This window comes from Scyliorhinus torazame, chromosome 7 (genome assembly GCF_047496885.1).
Source record: "Scyliorhinus torazame isolate Kashiwa2021f chromosome 7, sScyTor2.1, whole genome shotgun sequence".
NCBI lineage: Eukaryota > Metazoa > Chordata > Chondrichthyes > Carcharhiniformes > Scyliorhinidae > Scyliorhinus > Scyliorhinus torazame.
The window spans coordinates 229,577,554-229,600,249 of NC_092713.1; the positions used below are offsets into that span (position 1 = coordinate 229,577,554).

At 41.5% G+C, this 22,696-nt stretch overlaps 1 protein-coding gene across 2 annotated transcripts in view; it reads left to right on the forward strand.

The window, feature by feature from the left end:
* The window catches only part of ubtd2 (ubiquitin domain containing 2), a 100,273-nt gene extending 81,564 nt beyond the window's left edge, over positions 1-18,709 (forward strand). For both annotated transcript variants that reach the window (XM_072512125.1, XM_072512126.1), the window contains 2 exons: positions 6,449-6,685; positions 13,668-18,709. In XM_072512125.1, coding sequence (XP_072368226.1) covers positions 6,449-6,685; positions 13,668-14,065 — 635 coding nt within the window. In that variant the 3' untranslated portion in view covers positions 14,066-18,709. The remainder of the gene's footprint in view (positions 1-6,448; positions 6,686-13,667) is intronic.
* The last annotated feature ends 3,987 nt before the right edge of the window (positions 18,710-22,696 follow it).

A 22,696-nucleotide genomic window follows, 5' to 3' on the forward strand; every position in this document is an offset into this window, starting at 1 on the left:
GTGCAGACCGAGTTAATGGATGGGAGGTGGGCCCGCGTGATGGACTGGGCTGTGTTCATGACTCTTTGTGGTTTCTTACAGTCTTGGGTCGAGCAGTTGCCGTACCAGACTGTGATACAGCCAGATAGGATGCTTTCTAGAAATTGGTAAGAGTCGTTGTGGACATGATGAATTTCCTTAATTTCCTGAGGAACTATAGGCGCTGTTGTGCTTTCTTGGTGTAGAGCCGACGTGGATGGACCAGCACAGATTGTTGATGATGTTTACACCTAGGATTTTGAAGCTGTCCACTATCTCCACCTCTGCATCATTCATACAGACGGGTATGGACGACACTCTATTCCTGAAGTCGATGACCAGCTCCTTAGTTTTGCTGACATTGAGGGAGATATTGTTGTCATTGCACCATGCCACTAAGTTCTCTATCTCCCTCCTGCACTCTGACATGTCGTTGTTTGAGATCCGGCTCACTACGTTCGTGCCACCAATAAACATGCAGATGCAGTTGCAGCCAAATTTTCCCACATGGTCATCTGTGTATAGGGAGTATAGTAGGGGGCTAAGTACGCAGCCTTGCGGGGCCCCAGTATTGGGGAGTATCGTGGAGGAAGTGTTGTTTATCCTTACAGATTGCGGTCTGTAGGTCAGGGGGTCAGGACGTCAGCGATCCAGTTGCAGAGGGAGGAGCTGAGTCCTAGGTTTTGGAGTTTGGATCTGAGCTTGGCTGAGGTTATGGTGTTGAAGGCAGAGCTGTATTCAACGAACGGGAATCTGACATAGGTGTCCTTGGTATCGAGATGCTTCAGGGATGAATGTAAGGCCAGGGAGATAGCATCTGCTGTGGACCGGTTCTGGCAGTAGGCGAATTGCAGAGGATTAAGGCAATCTGGAAGGCTGGAGCGGATGTGCCTCATGACTAACCTCTCGAAGCACTTCATAATGATTGACGTCAAGGCCACTGGACGGTAGTCATTGAGGCACGTTGCCTGGTTCTTCTTTGGCACCGCCTAACCTCTCGAAGCACTTCATAATGATTGACGTCAAGGCCACTGGACGGTAGTCATTGAGGCACGTTGCCTGGTTCTTCTTTGGCACCGCCTAACCTCTCGAAGCACTTCATAATGATTGACGTCAAGGCCACTGGACGGTAGTCATTGAGGCACGTTGCCTGGTTCTTCTTTGGCACCGCCGGTGTATGGTAGTGGTCTTCTTGAAGTAGGTGGAAACCTCGGAATGGAGTAGAGGGAGTTAAGATGTCTGCAAACAGACCCACCAGTTGGTCGGCGCAGGTTCGGAGTGCACAACCAGGGACTCCCATCAGGTCCCGTTGCTTTCCGTGGGTTCACTTTCGAGAAGGCTGTGATGGTAGGTATCGTGTGTCCGAGGCAATTGGGTGATTTGTAGCTTAGGACCACCATCAGCAGGAAGGCTGAATAAATAGCAGACAATAGCAATACCTCTAGGTTACTGTGTGTTTGTGGCTATCTGTATCGTTCACTTAAAAATGTTACACTTTGTCAGAGAAATAAAAACAGTTTAAAATACTCTTGAGCTGAAGGCCAAAACTCACCAAATTTTAGTCTACAAAGTTTTTGACTTAGAAACAATTTAAACTTTGATCTGGGTTGGTATCTCTTTGGATTTCCAATTACACGTATTATCTCTTCATTCTGTGACTCTTTTTGTTCAACAATAATGGGGGGAAAATCACAATCTTTCAGCAGCAAATTCCAGTACTATTTCGCAATTAAGTTGCTTAGATTTCACTTTCAGGCCCACAGGTTTCTACCAATGTTATTGTCATCCAGTTCAGCTCAAACTGCCAGAACTTTCTTCCCAATGTCAACTCACCTGAGCAATAATTTCTCTCTGGCTCTCTCTCACTCTCTCTCACGCTTTCTCACACTCAACCCTCACTCCTCCCACCCTCTTGTTCCATCCCATTCAACCAACTGTATTGTATTTATAACTGACGACTCCATGTCCCTTACATGGTCTCACAAGACTTTCCATTGGGTTTGCATTGCAAATTCCTGTGAATCAATTCAGCATGGCACCCTCTAAAGGAGGTATGAGACCTCTGTGAACTATGGAAGCAACTGTGTAGCTTCTAAACCAGTCAAATTGAAGAATTCATAAATATGTGCCCAATATCTGAACACCGAAATGTATGTGGACAAATAGTCATTGCAGTACAGACGAAAGCTATTTGGCCCAGCAAGTCTATGGTGGCTTTTTGCGGGAAAAATCGAGTCAGTCCCACTTACCCATTCTATGACAACTAATCATGTAAGTTTGTTTTCCTCAAGCGCCCAACCAATTTATTTTTGAAATCATTCACTATCTCATTGTCCATTAGCCTTGCAGGCATAGAGTTCCATGTCATTAACAGTCAATGCATATAAAAAGTTCTTCTCGCACCCATCCTTTCCCCAGCCTTCCACCTCCATTACCCCATATCTCTTGCTGAAAACCTTAAATATGTGTCCCCTAGTCCTTGCACCATCAGCTAATAGGAACAGGTTTCTTTGTCTACCTGACCTAAACCTGTCACAACCTTGTACACCTCTATAAATTCTCCCCACAATCTCCTTTCCTCCAAAGGAGAATATCCCCAACTTCTCCAGTCTAAGTTCCCTCATCCCTAGAACCATTCTGCATCTGAAGGGCCTTCAAGTCCTTCCGAAAGTGTGATGACCAGAACTGGGCAAAATACTCGCGTTGTAGCTTAACCAGACCTTCTTATAAAGATTCAGTATAACATCCTTGCATTTGTACGCAATGCCTCTATTTATGGACTGCAAGATCCCATATGTTTTGTTACCTACTTTCTCAATATGTCCTCCCACCTTCTAAGACCTGTGCACATGAGTCACCAAGTCTCTTTATCCCTGCACAGTCTTTAATGCCTCTTGCAAATCTAATTCTTAATTAACTCCAGCCTCTCCAAGTGTCTGTTAGTTTTTTTCCCCTGATTGTTGTTTCTGAAACCTTACCCACACTGGTGTTAAACTGTCTGACCTATAGTCACTGGGAATGTCCTTCCACCCTTTCTTTAAAATGGGTGTCAAGTTTGGAACTTTTCAATCTTTGGCACCTCCCCTGTAACTTAATAAGGTGGAAATTTATGACAAGCCCTTCCTCTATTTCCAACTCAACTTCCCTGAGCAACCTGGGATGCAAGACATCGAATTTCTACCTATATGGTCTCATTTGACGAACCTCAATATTATGACACCACATCCTCTTTTGCAACCTCCCCACACCCCTCTTGCCCGAAGAGGTGGTACAGTGGTTAGTACTGCTGTCTCACAGTGCCAGGGACCTGGGTTTGATTCTGGCCTTGGGGAACTGTCTCTGTAGAACTTGCACATTCTCCCTGTATCTGCAAGGGTTTCTTCCAGGTGCTCCGGTTTCCTCCCATAGTCCAAAGATGTGCGGATTAGGTGAATTGACCACGCTAAATTGCCCCATAGTGTCTGAGGATGTGCAGATTAGGTGGGGTTCTGTGGATAAAGCGGGGAAGTGGGCCTAGCTAGGGTGCCCCTTCGGAGGGTCAGTGCAGACTCTATGGAGACTTCTGCACTGTATGGATTCTATGCCCTGGAATATTGAGCTACCAGTTCTGCCCCTCCCTTGACCATGTCTGTGATGTTTACAAATTTAAAATGTACTAATTTTCTTAAAGTATGATCAATTAATGAAAAATGTAATATACACAAAAGCAACAAAATTGAGAGTTTGGAGACTTGATTGATAAAAGTTAGAAATTCCGTAGCATAATGAGTTAATAGAATAGATTTGCCAATGAGTGAGGTAGATAATGGTAGAAGAATGACATCAGATACTCATGTGACCGACTCTCAAGAGTGGGGGGAAGGAACACACTGTACTCAGGAGCATCATACTTACCCGAAGCTGTTTATATACAGTGTTAATAAAACTGTTTAAAGCAAGTACCCAGAGTAAGACTACAGTAGTAAGCAAGAACTAGGGCAAGAGTAGAGATTGTGGTAACTGTACAAAACACGATAGCAGCTGCGATAACATCAATCTAGCCAGAGATTGGTCCATTAACATAACTTCAGCAAGAGAATGAAGAAAAACTTGGTAGCAGCTCGTACTTACAACTCTACAGAAGGAGGAGACACAATGTCTGTACTCAGTGTGCAATCTTAGTCCCTCCCTGCCCGTTTGTCTCTCGGACGCACGGGTAGACCAGTTATGGGTGGAACTGCCTCCAATATCGAGCAGTATCGGGCCTTCATGCAAAGGAGCAGAAGCACCAAGTTAGTTCATTTGTTTATGCTGTGGGTTCAGTCATTCTCGTGAGGTGGGATGGAGGAGTCCATTGCGGACTTTGATTACCAATGTAGGTTGTGATTCATTGCCAGCAACACTACTTTTTATTGATTGATTGATTTATTGTCACATGTACTGAAATACTGTGAAAAGTATTTTTCTGCGGCCAAGGGAACGTATACAGTACGTGTAGTGATATGCATCGCTGTATATACACAAGGGGTTAAGGTAAATACATTACAACTAAGTAACCACTAGAGGGAGCACCAGAGATGTGTATATATGTACATAGACAAACAGGAAGTCAGTCTCTCTCTTCACAGGAACGGCAGCTGGTGAGCAGGACACGGACAGGCAGCTCAGATGTAACACAGTATAAGTGCTGGAGAGAGAACAAACTCCTAGAAATAAAGCATCTACTTCAACTGTAAAACTACGAGCTTTATTCAGGCACAAGGAATAATACATGGTACCAGGACCAGGGTGACTTCAGAACGCTTACTAGAAAAATTACACAAGATGCAGACAAAGCACGATCGAAAACAGATGAAAACTCGGACGTGGGGAGACTTCGCTGAGTCGACGCAACTCGTTGGAACTCCACCGCAGCTGAAAACAACCGGTAATTTAAGTCACAGATGGAAAATCTTTAAACAAACGTTCGAACTGTATATCGTAGCTAATGAGTTGAGCACGGCGTCAGAAGAAATGAAAATAGCACTTCTCCTAGCAGGACATGAAGCTAGCGAAATCTATAACTGCTTTAATTACTTGAAAGGTGAAGACAACACCAAATTAGAAGTAATACTTTAAAAAATTTGAAGATTACTGTAACACCAGGAACAATGCTGCTTTAAAATATTCAATGCTCAGAGACCAAATTGCACAGGGGATGAGTGATGCAAAACAATCATCAGAACAGAAAGGTTTAATGCTGGAAATCGCGATTGACAAGTGCAGATCGCAAGAGAAAAAAATTTTTAATAAGAAAAAACAGCAAAGAAGTTCGTTTCCACGGGTCTGAAGAAGTTAAAATGGCGTCTGAGCACATTTTAAACTCCCCAGCGAACAAAAGACATAAATCTGGGTCTGCGTATGCGCAGGAAACGGTACCCGTTTTCTTGCTTATATGATTTCAGGAGCATTAACTTCAGAGTACATCTCAGAATCTATACATCTCAGAATCTATACATCTCAAAATCTATACATCTCAGAATCTATACATCTCACGCTATGACCAAGAAAGCACAACAATGCTTCCTCAGGGAACTAAGAAAATTTGGCATGTCCACATTGACTCATACCAATTTTAACAGATGCACCATAGGAAGCATCCTCTACAGCTCCATCACAGCCTTACATGGCATCGTCGTATGGCAACTACTCGGCCCAAGACCATAACAAAGTACAGAGAATCATCAACACAGCCCAGTCCATCACGAGAACCCATCTCCCATCCATTGCCTGTCTACACATCTCACTGCGTTGGGAAAGTGGGCAGCATAATCAAAGACCCCTTCCACCCGGGTTATTCGCTCTTCCAACTTCTTCCATCGGGCAGGAGATAAAAAAGTCTGAGAATACCCACTAACAGATTCAAAAACAGCTTCCTGCTGTTACCAGACTCCTGAATGACCCTCTTATGGACTGAACTGATCTCTTCACACATCTTGTCCACTGAGTGGTACTACATTCTGTATGCTTCACCCAATGCCTGTGCCTATGTATTTACATTGTGTATTTATGAATGTCCTATGTTTTTCATGTATGGAACGATCTGTCTGGACTGCACACAGAACAATATTTTTCACTGTACATATGACAATAAATCCAATGAGAATATGTGCATCTCAGAATATGTATATCTCAGGATATGTGCATCTCAGAATATGTACTTTACAGTAAAAAAGTAAAGTTGCCATAATCCCAGATGACCATAGACTACTTTCCCCTTTGAAGGGGGAGCTGACTGGTGGTGATTTAACCTGAGGAACGTCACAGTGAAGAGGCAAGGCTGAGAAGGCGAGGCCTTCATGAATAACCTAAATTACAGTAGTATTAATATTGCTGTATGGGTAAATTATAATTTGCCTCAAAAATGTTTGTAAAGTATTGACTCATTTCCCATCTTTGCATTTTGTTGCAGTGGCTTTGGGTCGCAATCAACCCCTGAAAAAAGAAAAACCAAAATGGAAGAGTGATTACCCAATGACAGATGGACAGTTGCGCAGTAAGAGAGATGAATTCTGGGACACAGCACCTGCTTTTGAAGGTCGGAAGGAGATTTGGGATGCCCTCAAGGCTGCAGCACATGCTTTTGAAAGTAACGATCATGAACTTGCCCAGGCAATCATTGATGGTGCAAGTATTACATTACCACATGGTAGGTTACCTCATATGGTACATGTTACATTTATCTTACATGATTCTGGTTTGCAGTTGGTTCCCATCTGATTTACTGCTCAGGTTAGATTGTGTTATAATTGTACAAGTCGACCAGAAAATTGTTTATTATATCTTTGATCATCATTATGAAAGTATTGTGTGTTATGCCCACAAATGGCATTTTCTTTTTTTTAAATTCTTTTAAAGTACCCAATTATTTTTTTTCCAATTAAGGGCAATTTGGCGTGGCCAATCCACCCAACCCGCTCATCTTCGGTTTGCGGGGTCAAACCCACACAGACAAAGAGAATGTGCAAACTCCACACGGAAAGTGACCCGGGCTGGGATCGAACCCGGGTCCTCATTGCTAACCGCTGCGCCATCCTGCCGCCCCACATATGGCATTTTCTTTGTGGTTTAAAAATATACTAATCTGAATGGTGTAGACGACATGGCTTTGCAACAATAGTAACTAGTCATTTAAGAAGTTTTTTATTTTAATGAAAATGTATATTTATTGAGGATAAATGCACTAACATCATTATTAAAAAAACAGATAAAGTAATTTCACATTTCATTTGTTGCACAGTGAAATCTTAACACAAGAGAAGCCCTATAAGGTATCTTTGAGTGCTAAAATTTACATTGTGTGTATTCTGCCACGTTTGAATCTGTTATAATCCTGGCAAGTTTAGTGTGTTTCACACTTTGTGATGTGAATTCTCTGACAACTTGGGTATGTTCTGAGGGTGTACTGTGTTACAACTCTTATTGTTTGCTGTGAGTATAAAATCTATTCTTACATTAACTTAAAAATTGGTGTGACTGGTATTAAGTTATAAATGTAATACTTCAAATTATTTTAATCAGGAGACTAAAATCTTAGAATTCTGACTTTTCGCTATTGCCTTTATAGTCATAATTGGAGGCTTAGAGATTTAATAGTTAGAGGAGCTCCCCAGAAAACTAAAACCCACATTGCAACTCCAGCATTTAATAATTGTTAAACTTTCCCCATCCTCCCCCTACTTCAACCACCCTCTACAATATTGCCAAATCCAAGACCCCTTCCCCCATTGTTGACAAATAAAGTAACAGCCCAAATGCTGGTAGTGGAGATGGGGATAATGGGAGGTTCTTCAGGGGAGGGAATATTCTCTACTCACACTGTGATATTCAGTGAGACCTTGGTGTCTTCGTGCATCAGTCCCTGAAAGTAAGCACGCAGGTATAGCAGGCAGTAAAAAAGGCAGATATGTTGGCCGTCATAGCTAGAGGATTTGAGTATAGGAATAGAGATGTTTTACTGCGACTGCATAGGGCATTGGTAAGGCCATACCTGGAGTATCGTATGTAGTTTTGGTGTCCTTATCTGAGGATGTTCTTGCTATGGAGGGAGTGCAGCGAAGGTTTACCAGATTGATGCCTGGGATGGCGGGACTGTCAAATGAGGATTAAGTCGGTTAGGATTATGTTCATTGGAGCTTAGAAGAGTGAGAGAGGATTTTAGAAAATTCTAACCGGATTAGACGAGGTAGATTTAAACAGAATGTTATGGATGGTGGGGAGTCCAGACCTATGGCCACAGTTTAAGGATATGGACTGAGGTGAGGAGAAATGTCTTCACCCAGAGAGTGGTGAATCTGTGGAATTTGCTACTCCTGAAAGTAGTTGAGGCCATCGAGACCAAAACGTTGTGTAATTTCAAGAAGGAATTAGATATAACTCTTGGGGCTAAAGGGATCGAGGGATATGGGAGGAAGGCAGGATCAGGGATTGAACTTGATGATCATGATCATAATGATGGTGGAGCAGGCAAAATTCATGTAAACAAAACAAAAGTTATGAAGTAAATAACGGCACTAAAGACTGACAAATCCCCAGGATCAGATGGTTTCCTTTGCAGAATTTTAAAGGAAGTGAGGGCATTGTAGATGCCATACTATAAGCTTTAAAATTTCTCTCTATATGAGCATAGTTCCTTTAGGGTGGAAAATTGTGCTATATAATAATTGGAAAGAGAAGTAAACCAGGGAATCATATATTAGTTAGGCTAACATCTGTTGTCAGGAAATTACTAGAGTATATTATTAAGCATAGGGTGACTGAACACCTTAAAACATTTTCAGCAAATCCGAGATAGCCAGCATGAATTTGTAAAAGTCATGCTTGACCTCCTTGTCCATGGAATGCATTATTCAGATGTTCGATGGTCATCTGGTTGAATGGAACGTGCTCTTGAATTTGGCCAGCTCCTTCTCCTATTTGGAAATCGGTTCCTTAGATACTTCTTTTCAAACTCGTCCACCGTACAAGCCTTCATAATCACTTTCCGGTAATAGTTCCTGTCAATGGCCAGAGGTTTCGCAGAAAGCGATACCAACCTGCTAGAAAGAGAGTCGCTTCAGGTTTTCAAACATAGTTTTTTGACTGGGTGGGACCTGCTCGGCAAACACCAACCAGTCAACAGCTTTCATGGCAACCAGAATCTTACCAGAATTATACTTGAACTCCAAGGGTTACATTACGAGGAGAGATTACACAAACCAGGGTTGTATTCCCTGGAACGTAGAAGGTTAAGGGGTAATTTGATCAAAGTTTTTAAGATATGAAGGAAAACAGATTGAGTAGCAGAGTGAAACAATTTCTACTGGTTATCAAGTCTAGAACTAGGGGGCATAGTCAAAGAAAATTAGAGATTATCTTTTTGCAATGAAATTATAAAACACTTTTCTAGACGTAAATGGTGTCAGAATTTTGGAACTCTATTAAGGAATATGAAGGAATAATGTGTACATAGATTTCAGCCACAGATCAGTCATGATCTCATTAAATGGTGGAACAGGTTTGAGGGATTAAATGGCCCACTCTTGTTCCTGTGGAATTGGGCACTAACCATGGGGGCCGAGGCTTCTGACTGTCTCTTGCAACCCTTGCAACTAGCAGAAGGAGAATTTTTCACCCATTTAGCATGAGCTAGCTAACAACTCTATCTGGTCACAAACTAGCAAATGTTTTTCACAACTGCTTTTTCCTTTTGTCGATTGTTAATATTTCTACAAGTTCTCGGATCCATGAAGTTTACATCCTAGTTCTAACATGTGCATTGGCCTCTTGCTTTGATAATACTCCTAACTAATTCATCTCATTTTCAAATATAGGAGAGTAAGAGCAATGTATATGTACTGGTAGTTAATTTACAGTGTGAGTGAATGCGTAAATTAAATGGTTGAATTTTATTTAGATGTATATCAAATATACAGTTACGTATAATGCCTGTAAACCTGTTTCGTAACACTCATTTGAAAAATGTCGCTGAGCTTTTGTATACAAATCTTTATTACAAATTTGAAGCAGCACATTTCAAGTTACAGTAAATATCATTCTGGAGTTATGGTACAAGTACATGAAATCTGAATGCTCTATAAGTTGCTCAAAATATTTTGACCAGTTCCATAAATTAGATTGTTTAGAGCTGGCTGCATTGAGCAAGTCTGTCAAGCACCAAGGGAAATGTTTTATCATGGGAAATGTCTTGAGTATTTCTTTTGAAATCAATCCTGTGAAATTATTAATGATATTGGTAAATGCTGACCAAAGCCTGGGGACTCAGCCAACAAATTACATTGTTTCCATGTTTTTTTGGGGGGATGTTGCCTGATTGTCCTGCCATAGGAGGAGCTGGGAGAGTTTGCTCGCTGAATTTTTGATGGTCTTTCTGCCTCACTTTCCTATTATCTGGTCTTGTAGGCTTACCGTAACTGTGGCTGATCCCAGCAGCAACAGATAATTGAAAGTTGAGGAGGATGGGCGCTGGGTTAATACTCTGGTTCTGTAATGTTAACTCAAATTATTTTGGAATTTTGTATTCCCTTAAATATTTTGTTGAATGTGAAGTGAAAATCTTTATTTTTCTCTTTCTAAACCTTTTCTCTCCTCTCCCTCCCTCCTTCCTGCAATTGTTTATGACCTTGCCTTTTTCAGAAATGTCATGTTGTAAACTTTTTCTTTGCAATGTGAAACTTTCCCTTCTGTTTACTTGAGCAAACATTTTTATTTTAATGTTTCTTTGGATTACAGACTGATATTGTATTGATTATGAATTGAAGAAAATAAATCTATCCAAGGTATTTTAATGGGGGAATCAACGTGTGATTTTTGAATAATTAATTGTCAGATTCTTTAGGATAGCTTGAAATAATTCAACCTTATTTTGATAGTTTAGCACAGTGGGCTAAACAGCTGGCTTGTAATGCAGAACAAGGCCAGCAGCGTGGGTTCAATTCCCGTACCGACCTCCCCGAACAGGCGCCGGAATGTGGCAACGAGGGGCTTTTCACATTAACTTCATTGAAGCTTACTTATGACAATAAGTGATTTTTATTATTATTAAATGGAAGTGTCCCCATTCATGGTATTTTTTTTTAAATTGTATTCAATTTTAGCAAATTTTCAACAACCCCCTCCCCCCCCCCCCCCCCTACAGAAAAAAGAAAAGCATAAAACACACAGATCAACATCATACACTTATATCGCGAATTCCCCCAATGTACAATGCAACAATAATAAACACATACCCGAAACCCCCCCCCCCCGGGCTGCTGCTGCTGCTGACCACCTCCTAACGTTCCGCTAGAAAGTCTAGGAACGGTTACCACCGCCTGAAGAACCCTTGCACAGACCCTCGCAAGGCAAACTTTACCCTCTCCAATTTACTGAACCCTGCCATATCTCTGATCCAGGCTTCTACGCTTGGGGGCCTCGCATCCTTCCACTGTAGCAGAATCCTCCGCTGGGCTACCAGGGACGCAAAGGCCAGAATACAGGCCTCTTTCGCCTCCTGCACTCCCGGCTCGTCCGATACCCCAAATGATAACCCCCAGCTCGGCTTGACCCAGGTGTTCTCCACCTTATACACAGCCCTCACAAAGCCCCTCCAAAACCCATCCAGCGACGGACATGCCCAGAACATATGGGCGTGGTTTGCTGGGCTCCCCGAGCACCTCACACACCTGTCCTCTATCCCAAAAAACCTACTCAACCTCGCCCCTGTCATATGCGCTCTGTGAAGAACCTTAAATTGTATCAAGCTAAGCCTGGCACAAGAGGAGGAAGAATTAACCCTACCCAGGGCATCAGCCCACAGACCCTCAAATATCTCCTCCCCAAGCTCCTCCTCCCATTTACCCTTTAGCTCCTCCACCGAGGCCGCCTCCTCTTCCTGCATCTCCTGATAGACCGCCGAGACCGTGCCCTCTCCAACCCACACCCCCGAGAGCACACTATCTTGAATCTTACGTGCTGGAAGCAGCGGAAATTCCCTCACCTGCCGTTTCACGAACGCCCTCACCTGCATGTACCTGAAGGCGTTTCCGTGGGGCAGCCCAAATTTCTCCTCCAGCGCCCCAAGGCTCGCAAACATCCCATCTATAAACAGGTCCCCCATTCTTTTAATTCCTGCCCGATACCAGCTCAGAAACCCCCCATCCATTCTCCCTGGGACGAACCAATGGTTCTCTCGGATCGGGGACCAAACCGAGGCCTCTATCCCACCCCTGTGGCGCCTGCACCACAATTTTCAGAGTTGCCGCCACCACCGGACTCGTGGTGTACCTTGTCGGCGGGAGCGGCAGATGTGCTGTCACTAGCGCTCTCAGACTCGTGCCCACACAGGACGCCATCTCCAGCCTCTTCTACACCGCCCCCTCTCCCTCCATTACCCACTTATGGATCATTGCCATATTGGCAGCCCAGTAGTACCCACATAGATTGGGCAACACTAGCCCTCCTCTGTCCCTGCAATGCTCCGGAAACACCCTTTTTACCCTCGGGTTCTTATTCGCCAACACAAATCCCATGATGCTCCTGCTGACCCGTTTAAAAAAGGCCTTAGGATCAGAGTGGGAAGGCACTGGAACACAAAGAGGAACCTTGGAAGGACCGTCATTTTCACCGACTGCATTCTACCCGCCAACGACAGTGGCAACATATCCCCCTTTTAAACTCCTCCATCTGCTCCACCAGCCACGTCAAATTGACCTTGTGCAGGGCCTCCTAACCACCTGGATCCCCAGGTACCGAAAGCTCCTTTCCGCCCTCTTCAGCGGAAGCTCGTCTTTATCTCCCTTCCCTGGTCCCCTGGGTGTATCACAAAGAGCTCACTCTTCCCTACGTTAAGCTTATATCCGGAAAAGTCCCCAAACTCCCTGAGGATCCACATAACCTCCGGCATCCCCTCCACTGGGTCCGCCACATACAATAACAGGTCATCGGCATACAGCGACACCCGGTGTTCCTCTCCCCCCGAATCAGTCCCCTCCAGTTCCTGGACTCCCTCAGTGCCACATTCATGGTATTTTTAGATGACACATTGTAAACCCTACTGACTATTCTGAGACACCTTATCATGTGATATTAACAGTACACTACCTGCTTAAATCACACTTCAGTTTTCAGCTTTATAAATGTGAGTCTTTTTGAAGATAGGTAGATGATTTGCATTATGCCTGTATTGAAAGTGTGCAGCAACTAATAACAGCAATGCTTTTGAGTCACTTAGCTTTTAACCCTCATTATTTTCTAAATTGAGTTTTCTTCTTCCTTATTATTAAAGTTTACTTTTTTTTGATGTGCCTTTTAATGAAAAATGAAAATCGCTTATTGTCACAAGTAGACTTCAAATGAAGTTACTGTGAAAAGCACCTAGTCGCCACATTCCGGCACCTGTTCGGGGAGGCTGAATGGGAATTTAACCGTGCTGCTGGCCTGCCTTGGTCTGCCTTAAATGCCAGCTATTTAGTCCAGTGTGCTAAACAAGCCATCATTTTAGAATGATGTGCCCGTTAGAATGATATTTTTCCTTTTTATTTTATACAGATGTCCACTTAAAAAATCAAATTTCCAATCTGTGACGAGAAACGATCATAATATGTAATTGAGTTCTTTAAGAAAACTTATTTTCTTTCTGCTCCCACACACAGGAGTCCTGACAGAATGTTATGATGAGCTGGGAAATAGATATCAACTTCCAGTCTACTGCCTTGCACCTCCAATCAACATGATTGAAGAAAAAAGTGACTTAGAGACACTAGACATCCCAGAACCACCACCTAATTCTGGACAAGAATGTCAGCTCCGGCTGCGTCTCTCCACAGGCAAAGACCTGAAGCTTATTGTCCGCAGCACAGATACAGTTTATCATATGAAACGGCGTTTGCACACAACGGAGGGAGTAGAGCCCTCGAGCCAGAGATGGTTCTTTTCTGGCCGACCACTGACAGATAAAATGAAATTGGAAGAACTGAAAATCCCCAAGGACTATGTGGTGCAGGTCATCATCAGCCAACCTCTGCAGACCCCTACCCCTGTGGAAAACTGACTGGCCTTTTTTGAATCCCTTTATTAGGCTTTTACTCCTTTCTACACCAGAACATTCATTTAATGTCACCTGTGTGGTCCCATCTGTGATGATGACTTCCAGAATGTGTTTCTATAGATCCATTTAAGTGTAGAACATAGCAGTTTCTACCAAGAAAGCAACTCAGGAGAGGCTCCAGTTCAATCAGATCCCTTAAGGATTTTTTTTTACTGGAAGACTTTGTTTCGTGCATATCTGGCCTAAATAGATTTCTTTCAATAAAGGGGCAGTGTTATGTTCTTTAAAAAAGAAACTCAGTCATATAAGTGTGACTGTAATGTTATGCATTATTTAGTTGCAGTGCTGCAGTTTTCTGTTTTAAATCATACATGGCTATTTTTAAATGGTACATACTTATTGTCAATGTGTAAGATCATACACTATTGTGGTAATAGAAGGTTTTCCCTCAGGGATAATTTTCAATGAGACTGAATCAGTTAAAGTTATTCAGGTTTCCAATCACAGTTAGCAAATAAATGTTGTACTACGTTTTCAGCATGCATAAACTTAGGAAATCAATTTTTTGGCTCAATGGCATATTAACTTATTGAAAAATTATGAATATACTTTAATGCACAAGTTTCCACTGTTTTTCATAAGAAAGCAGTCTTGTCTTTGTGCTGACTATCCGATCTTGGGGTGGGAATCACTTTGGGGTGTTAAAATTGGCATTAGTACCTCCAGGTAAAGAGGGGTAAAGCCAGAATTCTCACTTTTGATTGTCAGTCACTGGCTCCTGCTAGAAAGTGCACCTATGGATGTTGGTGAGACATATTTGGACATGACAGTGATATCCCATATGGTCAAATAGTTTGTCTATCTCATGAAGAATTGGGTATAAGATAGTTGCCTATATCTGTCAAACTGCAGTCCAACATAAATTGATACGTTCAGAAAAACTGGAAGACAATTGGATTTTTAAAAAATCATCAATTAGCTACATGGAAAGTAATTAGTTGTTTCTATTTGATCAACTCATCAATAGCAATGTTACTTGTTAATTGGTATTTTGTTTTTAAAGCTAGTTATTATTTATGAGCACAATTCTTTTAAACAATGCAGAGGCTTCAGTATATAACTATATATAACGGTAATGACAGCTGACGCCCTAACTATGGATTTATTTAGTTCTACATAACCAGGGCTATTCTCTGAATGTTGCAAATCTTTACAATTACCATATTGTAAGAGGGAAGAATTAATTGAAAACAATGCTTTTTTTTACTTTTTTGAATCCCAAGATAGAAAGGAAAGCTATTCAATGGCTTCCGATATGTTAAATGGAATTTGCAAATCAATTAAAAGCAATTTTTGTTCTTTGATTTAATGCTTTCCCTGCAGAGTATGGTTAAGAGCATGGGATGACTAATATTGGCACATTTAAAATTACAGGGCTTATGCTCCACGATCTTTCTGCCATTGTTGGGAGAAGTATTCCTGTTAAATTCAATTAATTGGACTGGCACAAATTTGAAATTTTGAGAGGAACATTTGCTATGAGTGGATATTGTCATTTACAAAATAGAGTAGATGGGTGCCTTTGCTTCATGGCTGTGCTGGGATATGTGGAAATGGTCCGGGAGCTAGGATAGAAAGGGTCAGTTTTTCCAGAATTGTGCTCCTGTTATCAAGCATCATCCACCGGGTACACATATCAGAAAAACATCCGTCGGGTCAGTTCATTTTTGAATTTTGCAACCACAGATTTGTTCCTAAGCTGAGACAGCTAAGGAACTGCATGTCTGTTTACAGTCCTCTTTTTAGAGCACTGAAAAACACTTGCTCTAATGTGTACAAGAGAGCCTGGTAGGAAATGGGTGTTCCATGCCTTTTGTATCCATTTATCACTTCTCTTAAATTCCATATTTTTGGTCATGAATTGTTCCAGGGAAATTTATGAAGTGTGATGTAAATGACTGGTTGAAACACAAAAAAAGTACCAGAACAATATAAATTCCATGTAGAGCTTGTCGATTAATTCTCTATATGTACCATCTTAAATTATCTTGACCTATATTTAGCTGTTTTTGTGAGGCAGATGGTTGTTATTACTGGGTAAAACTGACAGTAACTTGTGGAATCTGCAGATGTGTCATTAAATGCAAAAATCTGGAAGTTGCTCTTACTGATACCCTGCTCCTCCACAGGATGCATTGTTGAAGATCTTTGCTGATGGAGTTTGCACATCGATCACTAATGGTGTGAGCTGAGGCTAATTACCTCCTCTTCTCACAGTAAAGTCAGATGAAAAGTTAGGGGTTGTACAATCATGAGTAACTGAGTTTTAACTACATAATAAATGATAAATATTGCTGCACAATCTTGTGGCCCTGAAAGGTTAATGTTACAAGGGAGGAGTCTGATTCTCTGAGAAAAAAATGTTGCAGCCTTTTAAAATTGTAGTTATTCCGTTTTTCTCTTTAATATCGCTCCCTTAATCCCCCTATGTATGTCTAAATATTTATTTTTCTTCTTGTACAATGATTAATGGTAATTTATATTTCCTGTATTTTGCTTCCTGCTTTGTAGTCTGTGTGCTTCAGTGAGAAATTCTTCAATGAGGATTTATCAATCTGGTGGAAGATCCATATTGCTGCTTCACCTGCTAATGGACAGCACAGATCTCCCAAAGAGTCTAATTTTGGATCTGAGGCACAAAAAACTAAACTCCCCTGACAAGTCAGCAAAATGTCTTTTAATGAATGCACGTTAAGTGTATGGTGAAAGCTTTTCCTTCACTGCTCACAACAAAATCTGAGCCCTCCACATTAAACTCAGTTGATTGTCTTGATTAATTCTCTGGGTCACTTGACTAGTTGTTAGTTTGTAACATTCTGATTAGGTTACTCAGTATGAGCAAATAACCTGTTAGTGGTTTTGACATGTAGTCTGGTTAACCTCAACAAAAATCAGTTGTCACTCAGTCTATTTGGATAAATGATTTTTCAGCATCAAATATTGATTTCTAAAACTCTAAAAATGAAGTTTTATTGAAAACCATTAGCAAAATTGGGTTAAATATATTTGAATTCTAAGAACACCTTTCATTTTGAATAATTAACATGATTGAATTGAAAACTAACCTGTACGTGCATTCATCAGACCTGTATCTGCACACTGAAAACAGAAAGTGGTAACATTGTTTTTCACCAAAGATTATTTTATTCTAAAACTGAAATGACTGAAGTGCTTTAAGAAAAACTCAATAATGGCATCGAGAAAAAGCAATGTTTTACTCCTGTTATAATGTAAATTTCAAATTGTTAATTTTACAATTTGATCTATTTCATGTCTGTTTCCTAAGTTTGAAAATCAAGCAGCCACTGAATTGCTTACATGGGAGCCTTAAGTACAATATTGTCCGTATGTGAATTCTGTAACTCCACTGAAGCATAAAAGGAATGATCATTTGGAACCAAATTCGAACCATGAACTCACATATGTGAATATAGGCCTATCTTGTGCCAGTGGCATGAGTTACTGTTTTAATATCAAAAGCTTTATATTTATTATCTTTTGTAAGAAAATTACAGAGATACTACTTTGTGCATTACTGTCTCGTCTTGAGATCTATTAATCTTTTAGCCCTCATGTTAAACTTGGAACTTTTTTTTTAAATTACTTTGTACTGGATCTATCCTTTATATCACATTGAAAAGGAATGCTATCAGACAAAAGATTGATCAACACTGAGTTGGCCTTCATTTAAGCATTATCGTTTAGCTATTAGAATCATTAAATATTCTGGATAAACTATTATCAATATCGAGAGTGCATTGAACAAATGTAAACTGTGTAATACTGGAGGATTGACTGGCATGCTTTTAGCAACAGGTCAGATATTGTTTTTGAAACCAATTATCTAAAAGATTCAGTCTCCCAAAAACTATTCCTAAAAACATTTGTGACATAATTTAAGGTTTTCTTTGCAGTATTTATTCCGTTAATGTTTCTATTTAGCATCACTTATTTGATGAACCAGAGAGAACACAACTATTACCCCTTAATAATAAAGCACAACATTTTACTGTTGTACATTGTGATGTTTTTAAATATTGAAATGTTTTAAGTATGTCATAATGGTACTGGGGCTTTTGAATTGGTTTTTACTGTAAATGCAAATTTGCAAAAGAAAAGTCTTAATAAAATAAGTTTTCAATCATGCTTTTAAACTGCCATACTGCAGGCTAACACTGTTCCCTCTTTTAAGGAACAGTAGTTTTTTATGTTTTGTAACTGTACATTTAAATTTTCACAGATGAAGTTGGGACAGTGTCCACTGATACTTTATACACTTTCCAATACAGTTTGTGCTCTTAATGTGCAGTGCTCTGTTGTAAGATCTATACATTGTAATAAATGATTATTTGTCATAAAAGACCAATGAATGTTTGGTAATGAATGCTTTATAATGAATGAGTAAATAAACCAAATTGTTGTAATTGCACCCCATCAATCACTTTTCTGAATTGCAGTTAAACTCCTGTCCCTTTTAATTATTTGATTATCCTAAAGAATGCTGTTACTATACATTTTCTCCTTTTTGGGGAAAGGTCAAGAGAACGGTTAACCCATGATAATAAACTATAACTTACCCTTCCACTAGTTTGTGTGTGTGTATGTGTGTTTTCAAGCCACTTCTAAGTTTTCACTTTCTGAACATTAATTTACATTGCCTGCTCACTGTATTTAAATGCAGTTACAACAGGAGGCCCTTCAGCCCATCAAGTCAGCAGCGACACATGAAAAACACTCGATCTATCTACCTGATCCCATTTACCAGCACTTGGCCCATAGCCTTATTATAATGGGCCAAGTGCTCACCCAGGTACTTTTTAAAGGATACGAGGCAACCCGCCTCTATCACCCTCCAAGGTAGTCCATTCCAGATAGTCATCACCCTTTGTTAAAAAGTATTTTCCTCACGTCCCCCCCAAACCTATTGCCCTTCACTTTGAACTTGCCTCTCAAAACTGACCCATCGACTAAGGGGAACAGTTACTCCCTATCCATCCTGTCCATGCCCCTCATAATCTTGTACACCTTGATCAGGTCATCCCTCAGTCTTTTCTGCTCCAACGAAAACAACCCAAGCCTATCCAACCTCTTTCCATAACTTGATTGTTCCATCCCAGGCAACATCCTGGTGTATCTCCTCTGCACCACCTCCAGTACACTCACTTCCTGTAATGTGGCACCAGAATTGCAAGCAGTACTTTGGCTGTGGCCTCACCAAAGTTCTATACAACACCCTGCTTTTGTACAAAAGCAAATTATTGGGGATGCTTGAATCTGAAACCAAAGAGAAAATGCTGGAAAATCTCAGCAGGTCTGGCAGCATCTATAGGGAGAGAAAAGATTCCAGATGACCCTTTGTCAAAGCTCAAACCTGCTGAGATTTTCACGCATTTTCTCTTTGGTGAGCTTTGACAAAGGGTCATCTGGACTCGAAACGTCAGCTCATTTCTCTCCCTACAGATGCTGCCAGACCTGCTGAGATTTTCCAGCATTTTCTCTTTGGCTCCCTGCTTTTGTAATCTATGCCTCGATTGATAACGTCAAGTGTCCCATATGCCTTTTTCACCATCCTATTAACCTGCCCGTCTGCCTTCAGAGATCTATGGACCATCACTCCAATGTCCCTTTGTTCCTCAGAACGTCCTAGCATCTTGCCATGAATACTTTGTTGTCAAATTACTCCTTCCAAAGTTCTACCTCACTCTTTTCAGGGTTAAATTCCACCTGCCCATTTGGCCATCCCATCTATATCTTCCCGTAACCAAGACACTCAACCTCACAGTTAACCACTCAGCCAATCTTTATGTCATCCGCAAACTTACTGATCCTAACCCCAACCCCCTCTCTCTCCTTAGTCATCTCTGTTGTTTCTATAAATAAGGGGTTTTCAAACTCAGGCAAGTTTCGGAAGGGTTGTAGCGCTCTCTTGTGGTGTTCCCTATCATGGGAGGAACGCACAACTGCCGTGACCGGCCTTTAAAAATGCCAGCCGGGACGAACTTTTGAGATTTCCAACCATCCCGCGCATGCGTGCTGGATCAAGCAGGAGCCCAACGGGGTGGACCATCTCCTCCTGTCAGCGCACTGTCCAGGGCCAGTTTTTTTCCGGAAACCCAGAGTCCTCCTGCCAAGAACGGCAGCAGAGAGCAGGTCACTCGCCCTGTGCGCTGACATCACGTGTTCGGAGCGCGCGAGAGATTCCTCAATCAGCAGTGGTTCACCTGGGCCTTTGGTGAACCAACCCATGAAAGAAGCTGAAAACAGGAACAAAGCAGCATAAAGATGATTACTTGAGGTATGGGTTATTAATTGTTCCACTGCAAATCAGGATTCAAAATTCATTGAGTTATATGCAGGGAAGCACTGGGAAATGAAAGTTTAAAACCCTCAAAACTTAAAAGATATTTGAAGACTAAACATGGCGATTTCGAGGACAAACCTATTTTTTAAAACGGTTGCAGTGAGACTTTAAATCATCAGCGGAAGACATCAGAATGTAGTACTGAATAACAAAGAAAGTGACATCATGAGTACCAAGCAGGCTCATCTGTCACAGGTGGGTTGCAAGGGTCAGCCATTGTGGGTCACAAAGGATGGCCGTTTGGCAAAAATGGGTCCCGGGTAAAAAAGTTTGAAAAACACTGATATAAATGATGAATATTAGGGGACCCAGCACAGATCCCTGTGGTATACCACTGGACACTGGCTTCCAGTCACTAAAGCAGCCTTCTGTCATCACCCTCTCTCCTATAACGAAGGCCATTTTGAATCCACCATATCAAATTACCCTGTATCCCATGTGCATTTATTTTCTTTATAAATCTCCCATGTGGGACCTTGTCAATGGCTTTGCTGAAATCCATACAAACGACATCAACTGTACTACCCTCATCTACACACCTGGTCACCTCAAAAAATTCAATCAAATAGCATAGCTTTGTCCGAGGTAGGTCCATGCTTAACGAACACTGATAAAACCTTTCCAAGTGGAAATAGATTCTCTCCTTCAGAATGTTTTCCAATAGTTTCCCTACTACTGACGTGAGACTCGGCCCCCTGTGGTTCCCTGACTTATTTCTATAACTCTTCTTAAATAGTGGAACCACATTAGCTATTCTCCAGTGCTCTTTTACTTCCCCAAGACCCTGCAATCTCTTCCCTTGCCTCCCACAGCAGCCTGGGACCCAATTCATCCGAACCTGCAAATTTGTCCACTTTTAAGCTTGCCAACACCTCCACTACTTTGTCATTCTCAAGTCAATTTCTCAAGAACCTCACAGTCTCTCTCCCTGAATTCCATACCTATATCCTCATTCTCTTGGGTGAAGACTGATGTGAAGTATTCATTCAACACGCTGCCATAATTCACTGGCTCCATCCACAGATTGCCTCCTTGGTCCCTTCTCTTCCCTTTGATATACTTATAGAATATCTTGCGATTTTCATACTTTTACCAGCCCGAACTTTCTCATATCCCCTTTTTGCTCTCCTAATTGCTTTCTGAAGCTCCACCCTGCACTTTCTGTACTCCACTCGTGCCTCCTGATTTTCTTTCCTTGCACCTGCTAAAAGCCTCTCTTTTCCTTCTCATCATATCCTGAATATCTCTGGTCATCCATGGTCCTCTGGGCTTGTTACTGATTCCTATCACCCTCCAGGGAACATGTTGGCCCTGTACCCTCCCCATTTCCTCGATTTCCCCAAAGTAGTTGTTCCCAGTCTACCTTGGCCATATTCTGCCTTATTTTACCAAAATCCGCTCTTCCCCCAATCCAAAACATTTTTTTGCAACTTGTCTATTTCTTTGGCCATTACAAACTTAGATTGTACCATGTTGTGGTCGCTATCACTAAAATGCTCCCTCACCACAACCTCGACCACCTGTCCGGTTCATTCCCCAGAATTGGGTCCAGCACTGCATTGTCCCTTGTTGGACCCTCTACATATCGACCTGACAAGTTCTCCTGCATACATTTTAAGAAATCTATTCCAGAAAAGCCTGTCTCTATCACTATCCCAATTAATGGTGGTTAAATTGAAATCAGCTAATATAATTATCCCTATTATTTTTACACACCTCTGCGAATTGTGCATGTGTTTGGTCCTCAGTTTCCTGCTGACTATCTGGGGGTCAAGAATAAACATCCAGTAATGTGCCTGCCCCTTTTTTATTCCTAAGCTCCAGCCACAAAGCTTCATTCAATGCCCCCTCCAAGATACCATCTATCCTTCATGTAGTAACTGACTCTTTAACTAAGCATGCAATGCCTCCTCTTTTACCCTCTCCCTGTCTCGCCTGAAGATTCTATATCTTTTTTTAAATATGAATTTAGAGTACCCAATACTTTTTTTTTCCAATTAAGGGGCAATTTAGCGTGACCAATCCACCTACCCTGCACATCTTTGGGTTGTGGAGGCGAAACCCACACAGACACTGGGAGAATGTGCAAACTCCACACGGACAGTGACCCATGGCTGGGATCGAACCTGGGACCTCAGTGACGTGAGGCAGCAGTGCTAACCACCAGCCCTTGAGATTCTATTTCTTAGAATATTGAGCAGCCTCAACCACGT